Source organism: Lampetra planeri, chromosome 8 (genome assembly GCF_965212315.1).
Source record: "Lampetra planeri chromosome 8, kcLamPlan1.2.h2, whole genome shotgun sequence".
Classification (NCBI taxonomy): Eukaryota; Metazoa; Chordata; class Hyperoartia; order Petromyzontiformes; family Petromyzontidae; genus Lampetra; species Lampetra planeri.
The window spans coordinates 6,124,749-6,150,431 of NC_136114.1; the positions used below are offsets into that span (position 1 = coordinate 6,124,749).

The following is a 25,683-nucleotide window of genomic DNA, read 5'->3' on the forward strand; positions in this document are numbered from 1 at the left end:
AGATGTCACAACTACTTGATTACGTTAACATACTGAAACTTTTTCAACTCATTCCACGGCTAGCATCTGCTGAACCTACCTAAACAGAGCCAGGGTCAAAGTGTATTTCGACCATTGGGGTAGCACTCAAATCTGTTTGGCAGCACAGAACTAGAGCAAAATAAACAATATTCCAATAACAGGGTCCAGTTTATCCACAATATGGTGAAAGGTTAATGGGCTGAATAGACCCCCCAATCAAGAACACATTCCTGCGGAGGGATCTGGTAGGAACGTTGGGTTGCTCGGTCAATGGCCAGGGTCAACGGCGGCGTGGTGTATTCCGCAAATATGGCCGACTGTGAGGGCGGGCACAAGCTGGCGTGAGTAGGTTAAACATTGAGTTTTATAAGGGCACCACGGGGTGACCAGCCCCTCCCCACCCAGCCCCACCCTCCCCACCCTCCCTCCTCACCCAGCCCCTCCATGCATAAAATATATTAATAACTTGGGAGAGCCACTAATTTAAACTAATAACTCATTGAAATAATAGTCCATGCAACTTAAAAATATAAGTGCTGTACTATTGTTACAGATTGTTGAAATTATATACATATATAAATATTAAAATACAAGTGAAATTCAACAACACGATTTCGCAGTCATGTTGCATAGCTCTGATGTGATTTGTTGTTCCGGAAGAAGCTCTCAGCACATGGTGCGAAATACCGTGTCAAACAACACACGCGGTAATAACTCGAAAAAACATCAGAAAGTTAACTCAGCACACGATTTAGCAGCAATTATTATGATTTGCAATTTATTTTTGGGTTAGTCCACATAATGACTTGGCCAATTTGAGTCCAAGTCCCTTCGCCACCTGACACAGCCAAACGAATTAAGTTGTCACGTGTACAAGCATTTGAATGCGGCAATTGTTATTGGTTCAGCTCACCAGGTAAAGTTTAAGAAAAAATGTCTACAAATCAAGGATTTATAAATTGGATACGGCATTTCACTTGAAACTGCATCCAGTATGTTGAAGAAAATCCAGAAAACTAGACTAAAATCCAAGAAGTCAGAATAACTGCATCACCAGTAGCTATAGAATTGTTAAAATAAAATAGATCGTTGAGTTTCGTCGCTCCGGTCTGCGGATAGGCCCATCTAGTTGCAGTACCTGCTGGTATTCCTTGCGCTTGCCCTCCAGCTCGTTCTGCTGCTTGCGCAGCTCCTCGTGCTGCTGCTGCAGCTCGCTGGCTTTCTGCTGCAGCTGGCTCTCCTCCTCCATAAGCTTGTGCTCAAAGTGCTGCAGCTCCTCCTCAGTGTACACCTCCATCTCGTCCACTGTCTGCTTGGCACGCGGAAGAAGGGCAAGAGCAACGAGGTTAGTTGCGAGTTGCGTTCACCTCCTAACAAGAAGGGGCCCGACACGTTCGAATATTGCCAGCCTGTAGGGGCCTTCTCTTGGTGCGGCCCCACTACAGCTGTGGATTGGTGACTAATGATGATTATTGTGATAAAGCTCTCCCGTGCTATCATCATTCCTCACAATGCCGTAAAACAAAAATCCATCTCTCCCTTCTGCACTTGAACTGATCTTATTGCTCCCTTTATTCGGTGACTGTCCTCTCGGGCCTGTTTTATTTTTTGTTTGTTGCGGTTGCACCCGATTCAAGAGCCGAATGGCTCACAGGGCTATACCTAATAAATTAACTTGAAACTTGAACTGTTCTCTCATTTGAGCTCCAATCTGTCACCAGTCTTTCCCGTCGGCCATCATCACATCCAGTGATCTGTTCTGCCCAAGCCCACTTTTCTAAATGGTCAAAATGTACGATTTCAGAACTAAAGCCTTCACAAGCACATGCAGGTGTAAAGCAGAAATCTTATGTCTGTCATTCATTACATCCATTTATTTTATGTATTAACTGTGTATACACTTGAAAAATGGTATTCAATCTTTCCTAGACCTCTTTTATGTCGGCTCACCATAAATGCATACCTGGGTATGCTATGCTAAATTAGCAGTGGGGAGACAAAGTTAACGAATCATGTTGCTAAATACCATTTCATATCCTGTTCCGGCCTCAATAGGAGCTTACTAATAGCCACTTTCCCTGGCAGCCTATTGGGTTCAATTGGCGTGATATTTTTAAGTAAAATGTATGTTTGGCTGTGACAACAAAAATTCACAGACACATTTCCTATTAAACTTTTGGCAACAGGCACAGCTGGTGTGTCACATCACAGAGTGCGGATATGGTGGTGGCGTCGTGTCTATTTGGACAGACATTCAATGCAGGAAACCAGACACAGGAAAGGCAATTCCTTTCATCTTCTCCCATCCACGTTTCAACCACCCAGACTCCTTAACTCCTTCGATGTAATGACCCCCAGCCATTTAAAAACTGAACCACTGTTAATAAGGGGTTTGACATTATTAAGAAAAACTTTTTTTCCACTTTTCATTTCGAAAAGCCATTGCTTCATCAAACTGCACAATTGTGGTCACACAAGACTGTTTTTTTCTTCCCTTGATGTGCATTAGGGTGAGAATACATACCATGATATTTTAAAGCTGCTTTATATAAACAATACATGAGAAGGGTGCCAGTCCACTGCGTAGCTACAGCTTGACTTTGAAAATCTCAACACCCAAGATCATGACGTAATTTAAATTAATTATATTTATTCTAATGTAAATATAGAATTTTCAACACACAAGTACAATTATGCATGTGCAAGCATGTGTGCACGTGTTGTATTACCACACACCGTCCAAACAGAAAATGTTCCCCTTATTGAAAATTCCGCACACTAAATTCAGCAGTGTTGCATGAATCCGAAATGGTCCCAATTGACTGCATGTATCTTTTTTTTTAATCAAATGTACAGCAGATTACGGAGACTTTTAAACATTTCGAAAGGTAAACAAGCACCATCCTTTGCAGAGCCGGCACAGTATCAAGTACACGTGGCTTCAATACAAAGAGAATTCCACAAAGATTATACACACCGAGCCAAGCGTTTGTGCACAGCACCGGGGAAGATGGGGAACAATAACATCGGGGAGAGATTTCCCACTGCTTCTTTCTGACACTCGTCCCAAGCGAGTGTCTTTACACTTTAAGACGATCGATCTAGTGAGCATTCCATTAAACACTGAACTCTTTGTGACATACTCTGGTATCATAAGCAATGGGAATTCTGGTGGAGACCCATCTCCATGGAATGAGAGTGAGAACAACAGTAAATGATCACTTAATTCACTGCCGGGGCTATTTTTAAATCCTTTATATTAAGTTCACTTGCTTGCTTGCTTGCGCGCTTACGACCGTGCAAATCTTTCGGTCGTTTTTTAACCCACTTCCCGTGATCCAATCGAGCTGACATTTTGCACACAGACTCGTTGTGCGTGACAATTTATTTTCCTGAAAATTTTTTTCCAAAATGTTCCACTTTTTAGGAAAAAAAAAAAATTCATATTTCATTTAAAATACCAATGTGATAAAAATGAAACTCATACTCAAGAAAAACAGAAATGAATAATAAAATAAAACCGATGCCACGCATATAAAGGATTTATAGTGAAAAACTTTGTTTTTACGGGTTAAATTTTTTTTTATATGGAATTACAAATACAAAGAAAGTTTGCGAGTGACAAGCAGCGGCATAGCAGTGGAGGAGGCATCCCTATTGGTATGCAATTTCAGACATAATATGGAAACAAGAGACATTTTTGGCCATTGAATAACAAACACATGAGTGGATGCCACCGTGTGTATACATTGTCGTGATTGTTCTTGTAAAGGTCCTTTAATCTGTGAGTAAACTGTCTTGTCAGATGTTCAAATAAGAAATATATACCTGTGTGGTGTGTCATGCTTTTGCCTCTTAAAACCAGATCACTAATACTGTCTGAACCAGCCAAACAGTATAATGGTTATGCAGTAAAACCTTGGATTGCGAGTGTTTTGCAAGACGAGCAATTTTTTTAAAATAAATAATAATTTGATAAACGAGCGAGGTCTTGCAATACGAGTAGTACGTGTATACGCTTTGTCTGCCGAGCGTCACGTGATCACAACTGATGTACGAGTGCTTTGGATTACAAACACGTTTCCGGAACGAATTATGCTCGCAATCCAAGGTTTTACTGTATGGTACATTTGAGAGCAGTAGAAATTGAGACCCTTCAACATGGGTTTTATGAAATAGCTTATTAGATTGAACAGCCTTACTTTTTGGAATTTACTAACCAAACGCGTAAAAATATTAATTATATTGTATGAATACATGAAAGTGGCTACATAATATGTTTAACAATGTGTTGATGGAATGTCTTTGGGGGTATTTAATATAGATATTATGAAAACTTCTACGTCTACATTACAGATGAGATCACCTCACCTGAGAACGTATCTTTTCAACACAATTTGGCGTTATACAGGATCAAAATACAAAGCTATCTCCTTTTGATGTCATACAGGCTGATGATAGGGCAACCACAGATGCATGAGGGGCAGACAGGGATAGTGAATCAAGGTTTCAGTTCAGTTGTAAACAGCATGTTTCATCAGCGGGCAAGCATCACATTATGACGGAGAGGAAATGGCAAACCATTTTAGACTTTAGAAGCAGCAGAGGTGGAGTGACTGGCCATTATGAGAAGGTTGAGATGGAGTGGTTCCCATTCCTCTATGAAATATGTATTTAGATAGCCCTGCGTTAAATATTAGGCTTTAGCGATTGCACAATAAAGTTTGGATGCCAGTGCATGAATGATGAAGTGTAGAACTATATATGGGTATATCATTATTCGTTTTTCAATCTGAATCTTTTGATATACTAATGAAACAACACGGCTTTATTTAACGTCACCATTTGTCCCGGGCCAAATACTAGGATAAAAATTATCTGAACAAATCATCAGATTTATACGAGCAGCGTTCTGCCCGCAGCATCAGGGAACATTTTTGTAAACGTGCCTATTTCAAAACCAAACCTCAAAACGATTAATAATGTCGCAGCAATTATATAACTCTAACATATTCCAGAAATCAGGTGGCAAAAACACGGCACGCGCGCGTCGAATTTTGACAGTCAAATGCCAACATTTTTTTGTCAGCCGCAAATGAAGCGTTTACATTGACAGCCAAGATAGGCAGCTAAAAAAAACCAAGCTTTACTATCGAGGCCAAGTTTCTTGCTGTTAAATCCAACACAAGCACGGCTTCTCTGGGGAGCCACTGGGATCTCAACAGCAGCAGCAGCGCGCGCCACTGGAATGCATGTTCTTATAGCGGCAAATTCCAAGGCATGAGCTCTTGCCCCCGATGTCTGCTGTGCCCTTGGCTTTGCTGGGCTGGCCTGTTGCACTAAAACATGGCACAGTTTATAAATTAAATTTCCGTTATTAAATTGTGGCGCTAGGAACCAGATTTTCTCTCAGGATTTCACCCAGTTAAGTAAAAACCTATGTTTTAAATTCACCCGCAGGTACCGTTTGCCATCATTGGTGAAAAAAAACCCAGCTGTGCGAACACGTGCGTCTTCACAAGGAGCAATGACGTACAAGGGCGGTTAAAATGTCTGGGATGAGATACTAAATAAAACAAACGCCTCAACTACCTAACGTTAGGCTTACCTGAAGCCCCCCTTATATGCGATCATCGTAAGATATGCACTTCTGTTTGCAATAACTGTACTAAATAAACTGTCAAGCCAGCCCATTAAGAGAAGCTGCATTTTGTGAGGGGATATGACAATACGGAACACACGGGTGCTTGGAAATAAGCAATTACAACGACCAGCGGCGGTGCGTGAAGTCGGCTTACCCCACACGCACGGCACTCGTGCAAAGCCTGGTCTCTCCAGTTCTCACCTGGTCAAATAAATAAACTTGACTCGATTTGTACAAACGATGCATGCTCATCGTCCTGGCAGGCAGCATAACATGATGTGTTTATTGCTTTTTGGGCTCAAGTTGTTTTTTTGGAAATGATGGTACTTGACTGGTTTTGTGGCTTTCTGAATACATCGCAAGTCTCCCCCACAGATGAATGGATGGGCCGGATGGAAAGACAGATATTTCTTGTGCATAGAAATAAGCAGCCTTGTGTCTATGTATTAAATATTAATGCATTAGAAGAAATGTAAATAAAGGCCAGACACCCATGGATGTGTGTGGAAGGAAAACATTCCACTGTACTGTAAAGGACAACAGAAACAAGGAAACATTTGTTTCTCTGGACGGTGGTAACCACATCTTGTGTATGAGTGACTGCCCTTTGTAAATCCACTGCTGCATGAATACCTCCCCACCCACACAACTTGTGGGTAATGGTCGTTGTTTGATTACACGTCACAACGCTGGTCAGTGCTAGTTGGGGGGGTGGGGGCGGATAGGATCAGTTCAGATATAGCTTGCCACCGGTCTTGGTGGTGGCTGGATATCAAACTCAGGTTGCCAGATTAGTTCAGTGCTCAAACCACTGTGCCACTGTTTCCAAACATAGATAGCATATGAGCAATGGTGTCATCCCTCTGCAGTGAGATTAGAATTGAGAAAATCAAATAGATTTCCTTAGGCTGCAGCCTAGTCAATATATTAATATGTATGTTGGCACAACTAAGCATTTGTCTATGGAAACGATACTCACTTTCAAAGGTGGCTATTGAGCTGGCAAATTTTACAAGTGCACTCTTCTTGCAAGCCTGTCCCCCTTATAAGTGCCTCCTGAGAACACGATTGCGTGGTGCTAAGTACCCATGATGCATTTCTCTTTGCAAGCATGTGTTTACCATTCACTAATGCTTATGAATCGAAGCTCTCAATGAGGGGTTCATTTTTACGTCTAGATTTGAAGTTTTCGTGACTGCAAGGATCCATACTCTTTGGTTCTTTCGGTAAAGTCATGTAGATGAAAAATTTAAATAATAATGACAATAATAAAATGAAAATAACTAAATTAAATCACGAGGTTTCGGAGGCAACACAAGCTTCCGTCATCAGGTGGAACAGCCACAGCAAAATTACTGTCATGAGTAGGAGTAACCTGATGACGGAAGCTTGTTGCCTCCGAAACGTCGTGATTTAATTTAGTTATTTTCATTTTATTATTTTTATTATTATTTTTGTTTTTCAGTTCATATATACTTGTTCAGTTCGCTATATTGAAGTCGGGGATGCAAATGGTTGCTGTCTTTATCGGAGTTGGGTTTTTTTTAATGTTGGTCTCTTCTCCAAGTTGTTTTCTAATTGTGTTATTGGCTTCACGTCATGAGAGGAATAATATATTCAGGAAGCTCACAGAGCAGTGTGCTCTGCGTGCCAGAGGATAGTCTAAGAAATACAATTTTCACACGACTTCCAGTGGCCTATGTATCCTTCAAATGTAAGGTCTAGGTTGCATTATCCCATACAAGATCGTTAGTCACACTTTTAATTCTGAGACCTCAAATTTTGTAAAATCAAGTACACAGACAACTGCATAGATTTGAACCCAAAATTTCAAGTTGTGCCAGCTTAATCTCCTGATCTCTGAAGCATTAACTCACCAGTCAGAGCTGTTTAAATGCACTTGTGTGCTGTAAAATGTCTACCTCTCTATTGGTTAAATAAAAAATAGATAAGGATTGGTTTTAAATCACAACACGAGTAATTCATCACAAATTAGCCGTGATATTGCGACTCAAGGCTTTCCCAAGCCAACCAATGGTCTTGTGAAGCAACAATTAATACAGAATTCCCTCTATTCATGAACTTGCTATCCGTGATTTTGGCTATCCGTGAATCACATCTGGAACGCAACACAACTGCATCGAGAGCAAAAAAAGTGATGACAGATACAATTATGAGAGATAAAGTGATGAGATAATTTTCACGTATTAAATACGTATTTATTAAAGGTAATTCAGTCAAAATATTCATTTTCGCATCCCTCGCGAATAACGAGGGAACACTGTATTGTTCCTACACATGAGCTGAATTCATTGCTTAATTCTCTGTGGTGAACATCCTCCCAGGCGTGTTCCATCCTTTGGCTGTCACTGTCCTCAGACTTCCAATGACATGCCCATTTACTTTTCTTAAATGTCAATATGCCGAAAAAGTGCGTTTGTATATGTTCCCTGATCCATGTGTTCCTGTTACTTTCTCTTTATGACCAATAATGAACGTAATTATAGATGTACTTTATAATACATTGGAGACTTTGATAAATGAGTCATCTAATTTTGAATACATTTATTTACTCGTTAAATCATGCATCAATTCAACAATCAATTATATTTCTGCAGGGGAGTGAAAATGAATCACCAGCTACTTAGCGATAATAACTACCCATTTTATGGATAAGAGTCCAGAGATTTGTCGACAAGTTGGTCATTACAAAGCCCATGGTTTGTCGTTGCTGTGACAACTGCTGTCATTACCATGGAAAAACATAATAACGAATAGTTAGACTGCATGTATAGCATTGCTTTCGGGACAAAAACAGGCAACTGCATTTTGGACCAGATCGTAAGTTGAACAATAAAGATGTAATGTCATCATTGCAGTTTATATTTTCTTTCCAAAATTAGCACGCGTCTTTGCGTGCTTGGCTAAGTTTAACGTGAGGCATAACGTCCACATGCGCACTAGGGAACACCGTCGCAAGTCCAAACACAGACAACAATGAGGCACCAGGAAACCAGCTTCTGCCAAGAATAGTTTCACATTTTCATCTTCTTATTATTACAGTTAACAACCTTGATGCTGAAAGTCCAATCAATTGCATGCGATCCAGTAACTTCTAAGAACTTACAATCATTACATCAATCAGTAAAAATTGTTCAAAGCCAGTCCAGTAATGGCACCAACATCTGCCATTTATCTCAGTCAGTCAACTCATAACACCTGGGTCTGTCCTGTGACCTGTTGGCAAGCCTTCCACACTCCACGTGGCCTCACAGCGCACCTAGCTTGGTGTGAGTGCGTCGTTAGACAGCTGTTGTTGTATAGTTGTATATCTATGGGTGTGTGCATGTGCACGTAAGTATATCAGGGTGTGCACATAAGTATATCAGGGTATGTACATATGGAGAGCACTAGTGTAGCGGTTATCGCACCGCGCTACGGACTCGGCGTCCCGAGTTTAATTCCGCTCACGGCCAACATCAGTGACGATTATCTGAACTGGTCCTGTGATCTGCCCTAGGTCGACTCAGCTTTTAATGAGTACCCAGTGTGGTGTATAAACATTGCCACTCAGGAGACAAATGTGGCTAAGCATGGTGCTGTCCACCCACCCCCTTGTGTGTTGTTCCCACCTTCATAGGTGCTCGTTAACAACGCTTGCCCGAACAGCCTGTTAAGGCTATATTGAGGATTTTTATCTTTGTATCTATGACGATGTGTGTGTTTGCTTGGATGTCCAGTGTGAATGTATGTGTACATGTATTTGTATCAAGTTATGTATTGACCGTTGATATATGCAGGTCTTCTCATCTCAGATTTAAGTGTTTTAATTACAATGTGGGAAAATACATGTTCCACAAAAATACTTTGTAATGAGATTTAAAAATCAGAATATTTATTTATACTGGAGGAATTCGATGAGCTATGAAGCCCTTTTTCATAAATATCCAGTCGGGGTGGGTAAGAACCTTACAACAACAACAAACAATACAAACACATGATAGGAGTGCAAAGTACAAGAAAGGTAAACAAATTACCCAAACACAAACAAATAATACTAAACCATCCCCATCCTAGCAGACAAAGGCCACTGAGGTATTAACTTATTTTTCAAAAAAGACCTGGCCACAAATGATAGCTCAACAAAAGTGGCTTATCATTTGGACATTTAAAGCAGCAAAATAATCTAAACGTATGTTTCTAAATGTGGCCAGTGTGAACACGTGTTCTTTTTTTCAGCACTAGTTTTTAGTAATTAAGACAACCCTAGAATACACCTCTGCTCTTCAAGAAATTTGAAACATCTCTATCAAGCCTGCAGACTGCATATCATGGTTTGGTATTCATACAGGTGTCCTTGTAGTATGTAGCGTAGGTTTAAAGCTCTTTAGGAAAATTGGTTATTTCGTGATATAAACTCTCAATGGATTCACAACATACCATGTTCTGGTCGGCATAATGCTTGTACATTTCTCAGGAATGTTGATGTTAGCCTTTGGGTCTCGTGCCCTTGTTTACAGATGGGGAAAACGTGATAGGGTTTTTGAAAACACGGGAAGGCAATGCACCGAGGTCAAAAACATGGGCATTGGGAAGCCACACCATGCAAAGACCTGTGGTTCTTTCACACCACAGCTCTTCTCGATAACATCAAGGGGGAGAACATGTTTTGAATGTTTACTTCGTGTAAGTAAAAAAACGTATGCACATTGAAGCACAATTGGAAAAACTCCAAACATATGAAAAACAACATTAATCAGACAAACTATCTCTTTCACAGCCATCTTAAAAACATGCCACTGCTGTGCGTATTTTCCTGATGGCTAAAACGCGACCTTTCAGGTTTGGTGGCAGTCAAGTGTGGGATCAGCCTATAAATATTGTGAACTCGACAATAGGATGTTCAAATGTCCACACTTAGCGTGCAGCTCTCTCCAGTGGTGATGCGGGCCAGTGTTGTTTTTTCTCTTTCCGGTTCGAGCCGTCACACACGCGATGGAGCGCTTGTGGCAGTTTGGAGACGACACTTGGGCAACACGACCAGCCGAAGTGGTGAGCGGTTGCGTAACAGATAAAGGAGCAGCCCTTATTTATGAGCCTTGAGGACCACAGGGGAAAAGCCATACCAGCCGGCACTTCTTTTCACGCCTGGCAAACAATGAGTGGGTGGCCAGTACCACCCCCGCGCGCATAACTGCACTTATACCCAAACACCCCCTCTTTCCAACACACTCCTTCAGTGCAACAAAGTCAGGAGCAGGTACTCATCACTGGCTGTGTTGACTTGGGAGAGGCACTCACTGGACTTCGAGACCTATTGTATTTGTGCAATGCTTCAGGCTTGGTGAGTGGCGTTGACGTGGGATTGCTGGGTGAGAGGGGCGAACGCCTTGCCCGCTATGCGATCCTTCGTAGATAACAGTGTAGGGGAGATACTGCAAACCTCAACAGTTGTCCACGTGCAGCTAATTTGTCAACTGTTATACATCATTGGCTTTTCTGTGATTTTATTTTGTCAAGTAAAACAACATATATAGGACTAGAAAAGTGGTAGCTTAGTATGACGAGTGTTTCTGGGAAGGTACCATATGAATCTGGCTCGTATGTAGAAGCAAGATGCAACTGTAGACACACAGCATCGAAGACTCTGGTACTACCATAAGGTGACGATCGTCCAAAAGTCGAAGAAGAATTGCTGACGCTGATGACGCTAAACTTTTTTAACGCGAGTGCTGCCCAAAGAACATAAAACAATTTACACTCTACCATGTCCAGAAATAATGTACTCATCCCTTCAATAATGCTTCCACACAAAGTTCAGCATCTTCAATGCAAAGTGTACTTTATACAATTTATACATTGCAATGTTCCGGGTCCACTAACCCCTTCACCAATCACACTGACCAGCATGGCACAGTGCCACCAAACGACCCCCATGATCAACGAGGAGTGGGGAGGCTTTCATCTGGAAATTCAATGACAAGGGGGCTATAATACATGACTATGTACAATGGGCACATAACTATAGGAGATACTACATTTTCCATTGGTGGGGGAGTTCCGCTGTCAATGGATTTAATAGATAACAGCAGTCGGGCTGCGATTGCATACCATGGGCATGGACTGTTATAAAAAAAAAGTCCAGCTCTATCGTCTTGTTCCTTCGCAACCTTCTAGTGATTCAAAGTTTTCATCACCCTTTCACAGGGTGCATATGACAGTGGACTTACAAAAGAGCCCTTTAGGGGTTTAAAACACCATGGTGTCAGTGTTTTTGCCAAGTGGTGCACAAGTCTGCGTGCGACAGAAGAAGGCCTTTCCGAATAGCATGCGGCACCGAATTTCTAAATAAAAGGGGACAACGCTAAATAGGCAAGTTGGCTTTGGCAATGCCCACAATGAGAAAGTCCTGTTTGACTAACTTACTTGCCTTCATCAATGTTAAACAGCGTCAAGAATATAAGGGGTGATGTAAATGCGACAGCCATCAGAAAAATGCCTCCATCATATTAATGATTAAATTATAATTTCTCAACGTGAACTTTATTTTGGCCATTATACCTGCACGCTAAAACAGGGCAGTGAAACGAAGGTTTGGGAATTTTAATGTGAACATTGAGTATCCACACAATTATTTTTTTTACAATTTACAAACGACAGTCCCATTTTACAAGGAGCTATATGGGGCGTATTAGATCCTTAGTAGGTTAGATATTAAATCCACCTTGCTTCTAACTGACTGGTTTTAGGTACCCTGTAGATACTTGCCAGGGAAAGATCTACGGAAATAACAGCGCAAAGGCGGTTTATAGCTGCGACCCTAAATCTTTTTTCAGCCCAAGGACCACCAAATGGGACTATCGTTAACAACCTCTGTGTGAATGGGTCTCTGAGGCCAGCCGTTTTAAACTGTATACTCTCTCGTGGTTAAACAAGTTCTTTAGGATAACGAGTGTGTATTTTTTTTACTAATTTCCCCACGTACACAACAGGTTAGTAGGCTAATTGGCATTAGGGTTCAGAATTGTTAATTTAAATGCAATGCATTAAAAACATTGCTACCAGTGGCAATGCCTGTGAAATGAAGGTGGGAGGAAGGAGGGAGGGATGGGGGGGCAGAGGGGGGGATGGGGGGACGGAGCGGGGGGGGCGCTGGGGGGAACGGAGGGGGGGATAGAGGGGGGGGGGGTGATGAAATTGCATGCTTGGGACTGGAAATTTAATCGTGGAAAAATGTACCCACGTCAACGTCACAAAAAAGTCCTGCTTTCCTTAGCTCAACAACGCAATGCTTCCACCTAGGTGGCATGATTAATAGCAACAACACGTGGGACAAGAGAAGTCATTTCCAAGGCATGCAATATTTCAACCAAACGCATAATGGCGATGAATCAATAACAGTGGCTTCACTTTCTTAACGGTCACTGCTCAAGCCCGGGTGATGAATTGTTAACATTTAAGAACAAGTTATGAGTGTTACGAAAACGAATTATGCGAACGATTTAAAGCTCAAGAACGATTAATGGTGTTTTACACATATCATATTTAAACATACAATATATGTCATGGGACCTCCTCCTTTTCCAGTTCCAGAATATGATAATAGGGTTTTCCCTTTTTTTCTGGCAACAACACAGGTGTTAAGATGTTAAAACACCAAACTGAAACCTTTTACGAGGAATCACGTCTGCATTAACCACAATACTTGCGGTCAGAATGCAATATTTTTTTTAAAACATACTCTCATAATATATGCATGCAGCTTTCTTTCGAGCCTAATCTCAAACGGTATAAGACCAGAGGACGCCAAAAGGCCAAAAGGCGTCCTCTGGTCTAACACCGTTCGAGACAAGGCTCGAAAGAAAGCTGTCTTTGGTGTGGACCAATCAGTTTCCAAGACAATGCATATATTATCAGAGTATGTTTTTTGTTTGCATTCTGACCACAAGTATTGTGGTTAATGCAGAAATGATGACTTGTAAAAGGATTCAGTTTGGTGTTTTAACATCTTAACACCTGTGTTGTTGCCAGAAAAAAGGGGAAAACCTATTCGTATACAATAGATGACATGGGCAAAAACAAACCCCTTCTATGAAAAGCCACTAATGTTGAATACATAACATCTTGCTCCTGCGCAGAGTATTGAAAACACGTGAATTAATCATTAAAGCCATTTACAAACCAAACGTCTTAGCCACAGCTAACTGTGGATAAGTGCCCAATAGTGGCAGTACAGAATTCATTCATTGCATGAGGAAAAGTATGAACTGAAATGACAAAAACAACGTGAAGTATGCATTGTATACAATGGATATATACAATCAGCACACCGACAAATTAATTCTGTTAAACCATACTCTTCATGTACTCATGAGCATCATATGAAGATTACATTGAGCACACATGTGAGCATCAATAGCTTGTATGCAATTCACTATGAATCCACGTTCATAATATATACAGTGCAGTGTCCAGCCTTGTTGTTCTATGGAAAGCTGCATGTTTACACGTTTGGCTCTGTTGTTTACATTGGGAGCGGTTGTAATTTACAGCAAGTATGCTATATTGGCTTTTCTGGAGGTACAGTGCAGGTTTTGACTTATCAAAAGGTAGGACACACAAGGACAATACCACTAAATCAAAAAGTACCTCATGGATTCCCAATTAAGACGCTGCTGCTTATTTAATTACTGCTCCATTACTTTTGATAATCATACAGCAGCACTTAAGGTTGTGTAAATGTGTATTAGTTAATCTTGATATTTTTCAACACATGCTAAAGAGGGAATTCTGAAAACCTTCTTCAAAAAAGAGCTGTCATTCTCTTTTTGGCTTTCTAGAGATTAAATTGAATGCTAATATTCATTTTCAAACGTTCAGCTGGGAGCTACAGGGAGCAATGAGTCTGCTTACTTTTACAGAATATTTTTGCAACACTTTAAGGAGCAGCAACGACTCATCTACGCATGTATCTATGTATGGCACAGGCCCTGTGCATTCATTTCGAGATACATTAATGTTAATTAAACAAAGCATGTTTGCATGCATGTTAAAATCGTACTCGCACAAAACCAAAAATAATGTACCTACTTAAAAAGAATATATTTGATGGCAAATCATCACCTCAACGACAAGGCTCTAGTCATGAAACAATCAGTATTCATGTTTTACTCCACGAGGGCTCCACAATTGACCTCAATAGGAGGGCAGCTTTGGCACAGTGTGTTAAAAAACAATGAAAGGGTAACATGTGGAGAAAGCATTAAGCATTCCCCCCTTTGATTAAATACGGCAATGCCAAAAAGGCATGTTTTCATAACAGCACTCGTAGCACGCCCGAATAATAGTGCAGATTGACCCCAATATCCAAGAACTAAATCCGTGCTACTATATTCATATTCTACTAGTCTAAGGCCTGTATTTGTTTGCTGTCAGTTTATGAAACCCGACCGTGGGTCGTCTCTTCCCTGCATGTCCAAGAAGATGGTGTGTTCTCACACAGAGGTGCCTTTATTTCACGATAAATGCCTGCATTTATGGCTTACATGAGCCCTTTTTACTCAATAGAGTGGGCAACAAGAAGCAGCTTGAGGTTAATGGGTCTTTGCTTCTTTTTTAAATGTACCCGTAGCCAAGTTTCACATGATTCTGCTGACGGTAGCAAGCCTATTCTCTGGGCAAGTTGAATCCTGTGCCAAGCTGGCATCATGGTGGTGTGATCCCACGGGCAAACAGAAATCTGCATGGATATTGCAATTCAGAAACTTGGCTCTCGGACAGTCTCCCTGTGGCTCGGAGCAAGTGTCAAAAGCGGCAGTAAATTTCTAAAAACAAATACGTGCCCATGAACGAAAGTGCCATTCCGTTTCGTTGACAATATTTTACGTGACGCATAGAGAGGGATTTATACGGCACGATCTTGGTTAGCAGAAATGAATAATAAACTAATTTAATTATACGTTATTCAGCAGTTTTAAATGGTGAAGGGAACCAAATCAAGTGCGTGCGAACCTACATTTTAAAGTTCGTTTAGTAATGACTGTTCAGAATTTTCTTCAGTTGAAACAAATATCTTGGAGAACGTCTTCCCTTAAGGTCGCAAAGACGGGAGGACGTTAGAATGTAGATGTGGTTCATTTCTATTGAAAATTAGACTTTTGGTTTTGATGGACTATCACCTGAAATTAGGTAATCGACAAGAACAACAGGATTTGTAAATGTAATGGGGAGGCCTACATTCAGCGGTGGATAGATAATGGCTGATTATCATCACTATGTAGATCCATTAGCCGAAGGCGTTTCCAACCAATATTCTCCAAATGTATTTGTTTAAGAAGACAAACCATGCATCGGTTTTAAATTCCCAAGCCTCATCAGCAAAGTGAAAACTCTGAAACTAATTCTGCAGGTTTATATAAGGTTATTTTAAATCTTGACTTAAGGTTTTCGTGACTGCAGGAATTCATATTCAAGGTTATTTTGTTACCAATACATAGCTATGAGAGTGTAGAGCTATTTTGTACAATTTTGCGACTCTGCACTCAGAAGGCCCCATAATGTTCATGTAAGGCCTCGTGGATATTACACCAGGCGAGCTCGTCATCCTTTTTTAAAGGCCATATCCAGCTGATAAGACTTAAAAAATTAAACCTATTTCAGGGTTTTTATATTTAAATAAATGCCGATGGAAAACATGAGTCTCGAAGACCTTTTGGCTGATACAACTTAAACGTTACTATTTTATTTAAATGAAGAAAAAAAAAACCTGTCTGTATATTTTATTATTTATTTGATCAGGCTTGTGTCTGTGAGTTTGCAATGGAGTCTGCATCGCACCGCTTTGTAAGTGTTATACCAGTGCAGTGAAAAGTGGGATGCAATGTTCACACGTTGTGAACAAATGGGCTGTGAAGAATATAACCACAAGTGTTTTTTTTTACAAACAACCGATAACACTGGTCAACAAAAAAACAGTTTTTTCTGGCCTGGACTTTTGCAGATGTTTTAGACTAATTTCAGGGTGCTGATTCCAAATCTGATCTCAGATTTGCTTTATCACATCTCATTTTTATGCTATCGGCATACCCCATTTTCATTGATTTTACCCGAAATTAACTCTGTCACTTATGATTGCAAGTTGTTGCGAGTCAGTGACTGCTTTAGTGTTAAAATATGGTGCTGTATTTTTAGGATAGTGCGTTTATAATATAATTTTATGTAGATATCCACATTTATTTAATATTTTTCTTCTGCAGTTTTTATTGAAAATGCAATATTTGCTATCTCAAAAACCTGATGTGATAGACAAAAACTGATGCCAGATTTGGAATCGGCACCCCAAAATTACCTTAAAACCGTTGGAATACCTTATGCCAGAAAAAGTGTGTTGACCAGTGTAATGTGTCCCTCTTATGGAAAAATGCATACTGAACGAAAGGATATGTACAATTTTTTTTCAAGTTAAGTTGGCTTATACAATGTTCCTGCTGGTTTCTATATTGACACTGGCCATCATTGCCGTCTGCACTAAAGAATGTCAGAAAACAGGACAAAATCACGGAATTATAAATCAACTGGGAATAGAGATTAAACGAAACACTTTCAAAATTTAAATGCCATTATTACGCAATGTCATGCTGTTAAATTATAAAAGTGTAGCCTGTGTCACATGCCAAAGTTCATGTGTCTGAGACACGAATAATAACAAATGGAAGCAACTCCTGTGCCAACATTTAGATGTGGCTAGGGTTTGTGTTAGAGCTGTCAGTGTGGTTAAACTAAATTAGAAGTATTGTACGGTGAACATAGTAGCTTTAGATTACGGCATGAGAAAGTATCAATCACAGTTATGAACGATATCCATTATATTTTCATTGCCAATCGACTTACAAGAAACCCTATGGACATCTGAAGCATAGGCTGGGCTATCAGTACTAAATATTGACAATGACCACAAAATCCGATGCAATCTTTAACAAGCTTTTTGCAAAGATCAAACACAATTATACATCGGATTCAGAGTTGCTGGCATAAAGTAATACTAACAGGATACAACTTCCATTTACAAGATGCTAATGGTAGTCATAAATCTTCATGTTTATACCATGCAAAAGAAAATGTGGTCCACCTTCCTTTCCAGACCAATATGTGATCTGTCTTGCTTTTGGCCACCCAACTAGCGGCAGAGATCCACCAAGGAAGTGCAGCTGCGTAGGTGATAAATGTATACAGTTTACGTGACCCGGAACGTACAAAGCACAGCATGTGCATAAAATTATGTTTATAGCTATAAAAATAGGATTTAAAGCAGTGGTTAATTTCACCCAAACGTCTAATCGGGTTATTGTAAATTTGAACTTTTTTTTGACCTGTTAGGTCATAACATATCCAGTATAACCAAAAGCTGGTTGCCAGTAAGCCGGAATTCAGGATAAGGTAGAAGGCTTCCTAAAAAGAAAAATTCCAACCAGAACACAGTTCAGAGTTTGGGGGTGGTATGAGACGATGGACATGTGTGGACTAGTAATTATAAACAAAAAATGAGCTTATCTGTTGTATAGTATCCAATAAACATGCGTCCTTGGATGGCTTGGGGTCTGCGTGGTCCTGTGTGATATTGTTCAACGTTATGTATTTTTAAAAATAAACAAAATAAATTCTTTAACGCTCATCACAAATTCTACTCCACCTTCCACATCGAGTGAACCACCTCTCCCTTCATCCTCTGCTGCGCAGTGATTTTGAAGCAACACGTAGTAAATTCCATCAACAGTGAATTTGTTACGAAATTGCAAAATATATATTGAATAGTTATGCAGTGTTCATTTAATATCTTTGTTGTTTATTACGTGTTAAATTAATCACAATTGTCGTTTCTTCCAAAATATGTAATTATTTGTAGTACGTTGAACGTTTCCCAGAACCAGAAAGCCTCTCCCCACCAATTCAGAATTTTTCTTTTTTCCTGGAGGAATCCGATGAGCTATAAAGCTCTTTTTCACAGATGTTCAGTAGGAGCAGGTCAGAAAGTTACAACAATCAATACGAAAACATGACAGGCGTGCAAAGTACAGGAAAGAATACGTTTTATTGCGCAAACTGTCAGCTGGATAATTCCCACCAATTAAAATTTGGAATTATGTCATTACGTGAATCAAATACAATTCATCACAAGATCGTGGAATGAGCAGAATTGTATGGTGGGGGGGAGGTAGTATTGAGCTTGGTGTGGCACTCAGGTAAGAAAAGAGGGAACCATGGGGCTTAGCCTGCCAAGTGGAGCCTCATTCCACTCCGATTCAGATGCACAGGGAGTGCAGAAGCTCATCTCGACATTCAGGCAAGACATGGCCCTGGCGAGCCTCGCAGACTCACCACTGGAACACATGTACGATGCCAATGTAATAGACATTTCGACCACAACACCTTCACCACCATGTATCACGATTGAAACCTATGGTCGTTTGTGGCGATGCCCGAACAGCTCAAATCGAACCGGATAACAGCCAGCCGGTATCAACAAGAAAATCCATTGGAACTTATGGGTGAAATTGTTTTCATTCCACCACACTTCTGGCGTGGAGTTCAGGCACGAAGGGAAGACCCGATTTTTCACTCAAAGGGGAATCTTAAGTTCTGAGAGAATCATGCAGAATGGAATAGCAGGAATCAATCAAATACGATTCCTGCAGGAATGACCCAAGTCTACATTCTGTAAACTTCATAGCACGTAAAAAAAATCGTACACATGTGCTACCTATTTTAATGCTTACTAATACACACTACTTAGGTTTGTGTCAACTGAAAATGTTTTTAAATCGTCTGAATGAACGTTTATTGGACAATTTAGCTATAACCTACCAGGTGTTTGTGCTATAGTTGGTAGAATATTGCTGTCATTAGGCCACTGCTTGCTGAAACAAAAACACACACACATTCACTGCTGGAAAGGTGAGTAATACAAACTCATTCTCGAACAACTCTCAATTCTGGGAAATAAACACCGGCTATCAACTATATCACGTGGATCAGTAACATGCTCTTTTCGGTAAAGTCACGTGAGACTTTACCGAAAGAACCTAAGAGTATGTATTCCTGCAGTCAGGAAAGCTTCAAATCAACATCAGTAACACGGACAATGACAAAGAAAATGAAACATCTGAAAAGTGCATGATTGGAATGCCACTCTGGGACACTTTAGCCATCAGCTTATCAAGCGGGAAGTGTGGCAATATGTATATCTGCAGCTGTAAAGTTACTTCGCGAATGCTGATGACCGTGGCCTTCAACGGACTGAGTTGGTTGTTGGAACATGCAAAAGTACAAATAAATGAGTCCTTGTTAAATTACTGTTCTTGTTAATTTTCAAAGAGGCTTCTCCACAAGATCATTGTGTATGTTGAACTTCTTTCGCACTGTAGGTAACCAACCGTGATAATCAGAGGTGCGGTGGAAGGAAGCGTGTAAGAATGATTACAGTAAGATTTGTATTTTATTTTGCAAAATGGTACAAATGGAACTATATGAAGGTGAGAATTCATGAAGGTACCTGATTCAATCAAATTTGTGAGCCAAAGTATTTCCCTGGCTTGGGCATGTGAACAGTGTTCTATACATATGAATCAGATGTATGCATGTATGTTAGACTTGTCTGGCATGGATATTTAAAAAAAGACACATTGTCCTTTTGGGTCTTGTGCTAGACCTTTAAACATACACCAATGCTCTATGAACTGAAAAATCGATGTAATATTTTGTTGACAACTACAACACTTACAACTGCAACAAATGAGTTAAATTATGACGTCACTCTGCTGCTGCTCTATTTAGGACCGGGAGCAAGAGCAGAGCCTCATCATTTTGGCGAATTGCCCGATGATGCTGGATGCAGTTACCAGCGAAACGTCGTACTCAAAAATTGTAAATGTTGTGGTTTCACGCTTCAACACACCGGTGGGCTAAAGTAGTGAACTATTTGTCTTTTGTCAACGTGACACTTTTTTGCTGATTGGCCGTGTCGGGTGGTGGAGGGTTACAACACATTAATAAATAACGCGTTCTAACCCAAAAACGTTTATTATGAAAACTGCAACAAAGTTAGTAATGTGAAAAAACTAAGGCCTTAACAGAGGCAAAGACGGTGCAAAGGAGTAGTTCCAATCTGTGGTTGCAAAGCATTCAAGCTTTGACGATCGACTTAATTATTAGTTTGTCTTTCCCTTTACATTTCAAATGGAGCTTAATCATGGCTGGTTGCATGAAATGAAAGCCAATGGTAGCTCGATAAATATATTGCACTTGATGGATATTGAACAATAAGGTTATTTTAAAAGCCCCAGGGCAAATCTGCCCAATGTATGCACCAAGCCTTGAGAGGCCTGCGCAACTACATTCACAACGCAGCTGTGCCATGAACCTGTGTTGATGAATCACTTGTTAAAGGGTTCATTGCCTAAAACGGTAAAGCACATCCATACATGCAAACCTATGCATGCGTGCATTATTTACACAGGTTTGGAACAAAACAGGAAGACACTGAGTAATGAAGCAGCATCAACTTAACGTAGGAACACATATACAATAATCCTGTATGCATAAACATGGAAACATGAAATAAATGCACACAAACACATGCAATGCTACACTTGCACACAAGGCAACAATGGGTTTGGTTCAGAAAGCCAAAGGTCGTTGTGCAGTTTATGATCTCATTAATGGGACAGATGTGTTTTCGTTTAGAACAGGGTATCAAGGACATTTGGATATGTCCTCATCGTAAAATTAGAGTTTAAACATTCAAATATACACGCAAACCAACCAATTTCCATTGCTCCATTATGCACACACACAAAACCCCAACCAACATACACAACAACACTAACACACCTGTGCAAACGGAAACACACATGTGCACATCACATATGGCTGCAGGCAGGAACGAGTGCGCGTGTGTGTGTGCCTGCACGCGCACAGACGCACACACGCACGCGCACAGACGCACGCGCACAGACGCACGCACTTACCGCCCATCCCTCTGGCTCGGTGAACTCCTTCGTCTGTGTTGATTGTAAGAATTCGTCCATGCTCACCAGCCGGTCTGCGTTCTTATCCACCTGCAAAACACATGCCCAGCTCCATTTAAACAAAAGTTCAGCTGTTTAAAGAAACACCATTAAAGGTACCACCGGTGCACACATTCAAATATTTTTTTGTTAATAGATATTTTTAGACCGTTTCTAAGAATCCAAACCTTTCACGTTTCCGAATAGGCAAGTGAGCATTTGGTTTAAAAAAAAAAACATCTTGCAGTTGAGACGGAAACGGTCATGTAAGAATGTATAATCATGTAAATCCTCGCGGAATGTTGCAATCTGATTAACCTGTGGCTATAATTCAATCTTTATTGGATCAGGGAGGGGTGCCTAATTGTTACATCAAGTGATTGCATACAGCTACCAAAACCTGAACAAGTAGTCTCAAAACACTCCCCAGTTAGAGCAACGATGAGATGTTGTCCATATACGGCCTGCTTGCACATCCACTGCTGCATGAGGGCATCCCCACACTGTGCAGGTCGCGGGAGTTCATGAGAAAACTTAACTGCCCCAGTCAGCGATGATTAGTGCCGGCAGAGAACATCGATGTGATAGCTTATAAGTACAGTACAACAATGGATTTCGCTGCACTGCCCTCTGTTGAGATGTTGTCCGCTCACCCCAAACTTAGCGTGCTATACGCATGAATATTAATACATTTTGATTTGAAGCTTTCGTGACTGCGGGAATCCATACTCTTTGGTTCTTTCGGTAAAGTCACGAAGGTAGAAATAAAATAAATCACGACGTTTCGGGCGCAACACCAGTGTCCACCTGATGATGGATGCTTGTGTTGCACCCAAAACGTCGTGATTTATTTTATTTTCTACCTACGTGACTTTACCGAAAGAACCAAAGAGTATTAATAAATTTGTTGCTGCAATAAATGAACCTCATGGCGGGACCCCGGGGTCCGGAATAAACGGAAGGCAAAATCGTAATGAATATAAACGTCGCGATCCACCTGGTGCGGATCATTCTGTTGTCGTGTCATCCAAGCGCCGTGAGGACGAATGCGCCGAAGAGCTGAACAAGCGAACGCACTCCATGCTCGCGTATGGGCAGGATCATGAATCTTATCCAAAGCTGCTCAAACTGCCTACACGACTTAAGTCCTTTATTTGTCATAACGGGATGCATAATACAGTGAAACTGCTCTCTTGTCTACATTATTATTTGTGACCTATCAATGTCTGCAGCCAGGAGCAATCGATGACAATCCTATTATCTGTAGATGTTTAACAGATGAGATGCGTTGCACCGTTAATTCCTCCTGTCTGATAATACTTCTCTTGTCTGTATGCATCTGTGGAGATAGGTTTTTTTTGCGGTTAAGCCATAGTCCCCACGTACCTCTCGTATCAATGCGGATAAGAGGAGCGGCGACCCACTACTCTGTAGAGTAACATTGGTATAAACGCTCGTTACAATATGAACATCGCATTGAAAACACGTACTATTTTATGTACTGTTTACAAAGTGTGTTCACAAATCCACACTGAGAAACACGATGATTGACAGAGGGTTGTAAATTATTTTTTCGATAGTGTATTTAAATAAAGGTACTGCAGGTAACTAGTTTTCAGTTTTAAAGGCATAGTTTAACAAGACAACACTTCCCACCATCCTTCATACCCATTGGTGAAAAAGAGGAAAGTTTTTGTTTAGATTATAATTTAATGTTTATGCGAGAGCCGTGGGCTTATGGAACCCCGGGGTTCTGCCATAAGGTTCAAATACCTATCTCTATAAAATAAGTGGTTAAACTAGTAAAACAACATCTTTGTTTCATGGAGATGTTTTACCATATATACACAGTATTTGTAAATTTGGCCTATGCTATTGGTACATAAAACATAGTGGCACATTTTGGTAAAGCCCCCAAAGCGATGAGTTTCATAACATTGAATGCTTTAACACAGCCTTAGTAGAATACATGCTTCCAAGGAGGCTGGATCTCAAAATGTTTTACGTATTCCCAGCTAAATTATACCATAAACAGGGTTCTTCCTATTAATCTTCATGGAATGTGAGATCAGGGATGAATTGAGTCCCGCTTTTATTTGTGAAATGAAGCGAAGCGTTTTCAAAAGGGGCCACATTACATGTGGTCAACGCAGTCCAATGCACACTTGGTTTATTTCCAGATTTACATTAAATCACTTGGCTGCACTTGAGATGAACACTTTGAAACACTCGAGCTGGCTCATTGTGATGATCAAAGCAGTGTAATTTATCTCTCGGATGCGGTGCACTTTGATTTGGGATATAGTTCAAAATTTCACGGAACGAACACAAAAATACAGCATCTAAATGTACATTGGATAAAGCCATCTGCGGTAAATTAAAATGCACAGTCCGATTAATAAATCCAGAATAGAGTACTTTAGCACTTAATAAAAAAAATGGGAATTTGAATGCAGTGTTATTGTTAATTAAATGGTGTGTTAGCATTAGCAAAAAGCGTGAACTAATCATGGACACTGCAAGAACGACTTCCTGATTGCAAAGTTTAATAACATAAGTTTCAATGGGAAATATTTTCAAATCCTGAAGCTAAAGTCCAGTTAATAACCGTAAAAATTGAATAAAATGCAAAAAAAAAATCAAAATTTAGGCATCATTAATTCTAATTATTAACAATATTGTCATTACATTTTTGGGGAAATTTGTAAAAAATATGGACAACTTTAAAATGTAAGCAACAATCCTACTGAAATGAAGTGTAAGCAAAAAAATATATAGATATAGATTTGTGTATCGAAAAAGAGCTACATTTTACAGCTTGTTCGGCTTAAGAATAATTAGTAAATTAATCGGAATATAGACAGAATACCACCTTATGCTACTGGAACTGTGAGTTCAATGTGCAGGCCAGACCTGTCGCTTGTTACGCTTGCTAACTGCAGCCTCAGACAGTGACTCATATTAAATGTTTTCCATCACTCCACAGTAAACTCGGATGATCATTGAAGCTTGCAAGCAACCAATCACAAAGCTGAATGCATGACCACAAGGGTTTTGCCAAACCAATACAAAGAATCACAACTGAAGAGACTTCATAATACAGCAACGCTTGATTGGTTGAGATTGTGTGCTTAATCACAAAACCAAGCAACTGATAAGGCAAAAAACACGTTTCGGTTTACCGCTCACAAATAAACGTTGCTACAAACTGACATCACAGTAATATTCACTGCCAATGAAATCTGCAGAACCTTCCCATAAGGCATGCCACAATACACGATTGTGAACGTTAACAAACAGGAAGAAACAAGACGATGGAATAGGCCATAGCGATCACCTTTTTTTGGGTCGTATTTTTTATTATTCTTATTTCACAGCATCGCACTTGACCCGCGCTCAATTGCATGGATCTAGTTGAGAAAGAGGCTGAATTGGATGTGGTTGATGTATTTTATTATGGGTGGTATCACGTGGTGGGTATATCTCATCTTCCAAGTGGTCCTGGGCCAGTTTTTTTACATTATTTCGTTCTCAAGCGGCGCAAGCAGCTTGTGATTTTTAATGACTATAGATTCGTACACAACCAAGACGGATGTTCTGTTCAATGAGACCAGAGTTCATAGGCATAAGTGAAGTTGAAGCAAAAATTATGGCATTGCAATGAATATCATTTCGTTTGAAGCCAACATTGGTTGCGCTATGGAAACAACAGCCCATCAGGGGAATGTGGAATTTTCACCAGCAGCTCAGTACCATCAAGTGCCACCCGATTGCTTGTTCGAGCAAGGATAACCGTTGATTTGCCTTGGATCTCGGAAATGAAATTATTTTGGCTGAAATATGACAAAGTATGATATAAGTTATTTCACGATAATTTACGGTGGTCAATCATGCATGGGTGTATGCATGGGACAACTGAAAGCACATTTCATTGCAGGCAATCTCCCTGAAATCCCC

General features: G+C 40.3%; 1 protein-coding gene across 7 annotated transcripts in view; it reads right to left on the reverse strand.

The window, feature by feature from the left end:
* The window catches only part of LOC144720233 (nucleobindin-2-like), a 108,035-nt gene that overhangs the window by 9,780 nt on the left and 72,572 nt on the right, over positions 1-25,683 (reverse strand). For 4 of the 7 annotated variants that reach the window (XM_078596785.1, XM_078596786.1, XM_078596783.1 and 1 more), the window contains exons 10-11: positions 21,688-21,777; positions 1,160-1,330 (exon numbers count right to left, since the gene is read on the reverse strand). In XM_078596785.1, coding sequence (XP_078452911.1) covers positions 1,160-1,330; positions 21,688-21,777 — 261 coding nt within the window. Of the gene's footprint in view, positions 1-1,159; positions 1,334-21,687; positions 21,778-25,683 lie in introns of all 7 variants that reach the window. The other 3 variants (XM_078596784.1, XM_078596782.1, XM_078596780.1) reach the window with 1 other exon arrangement.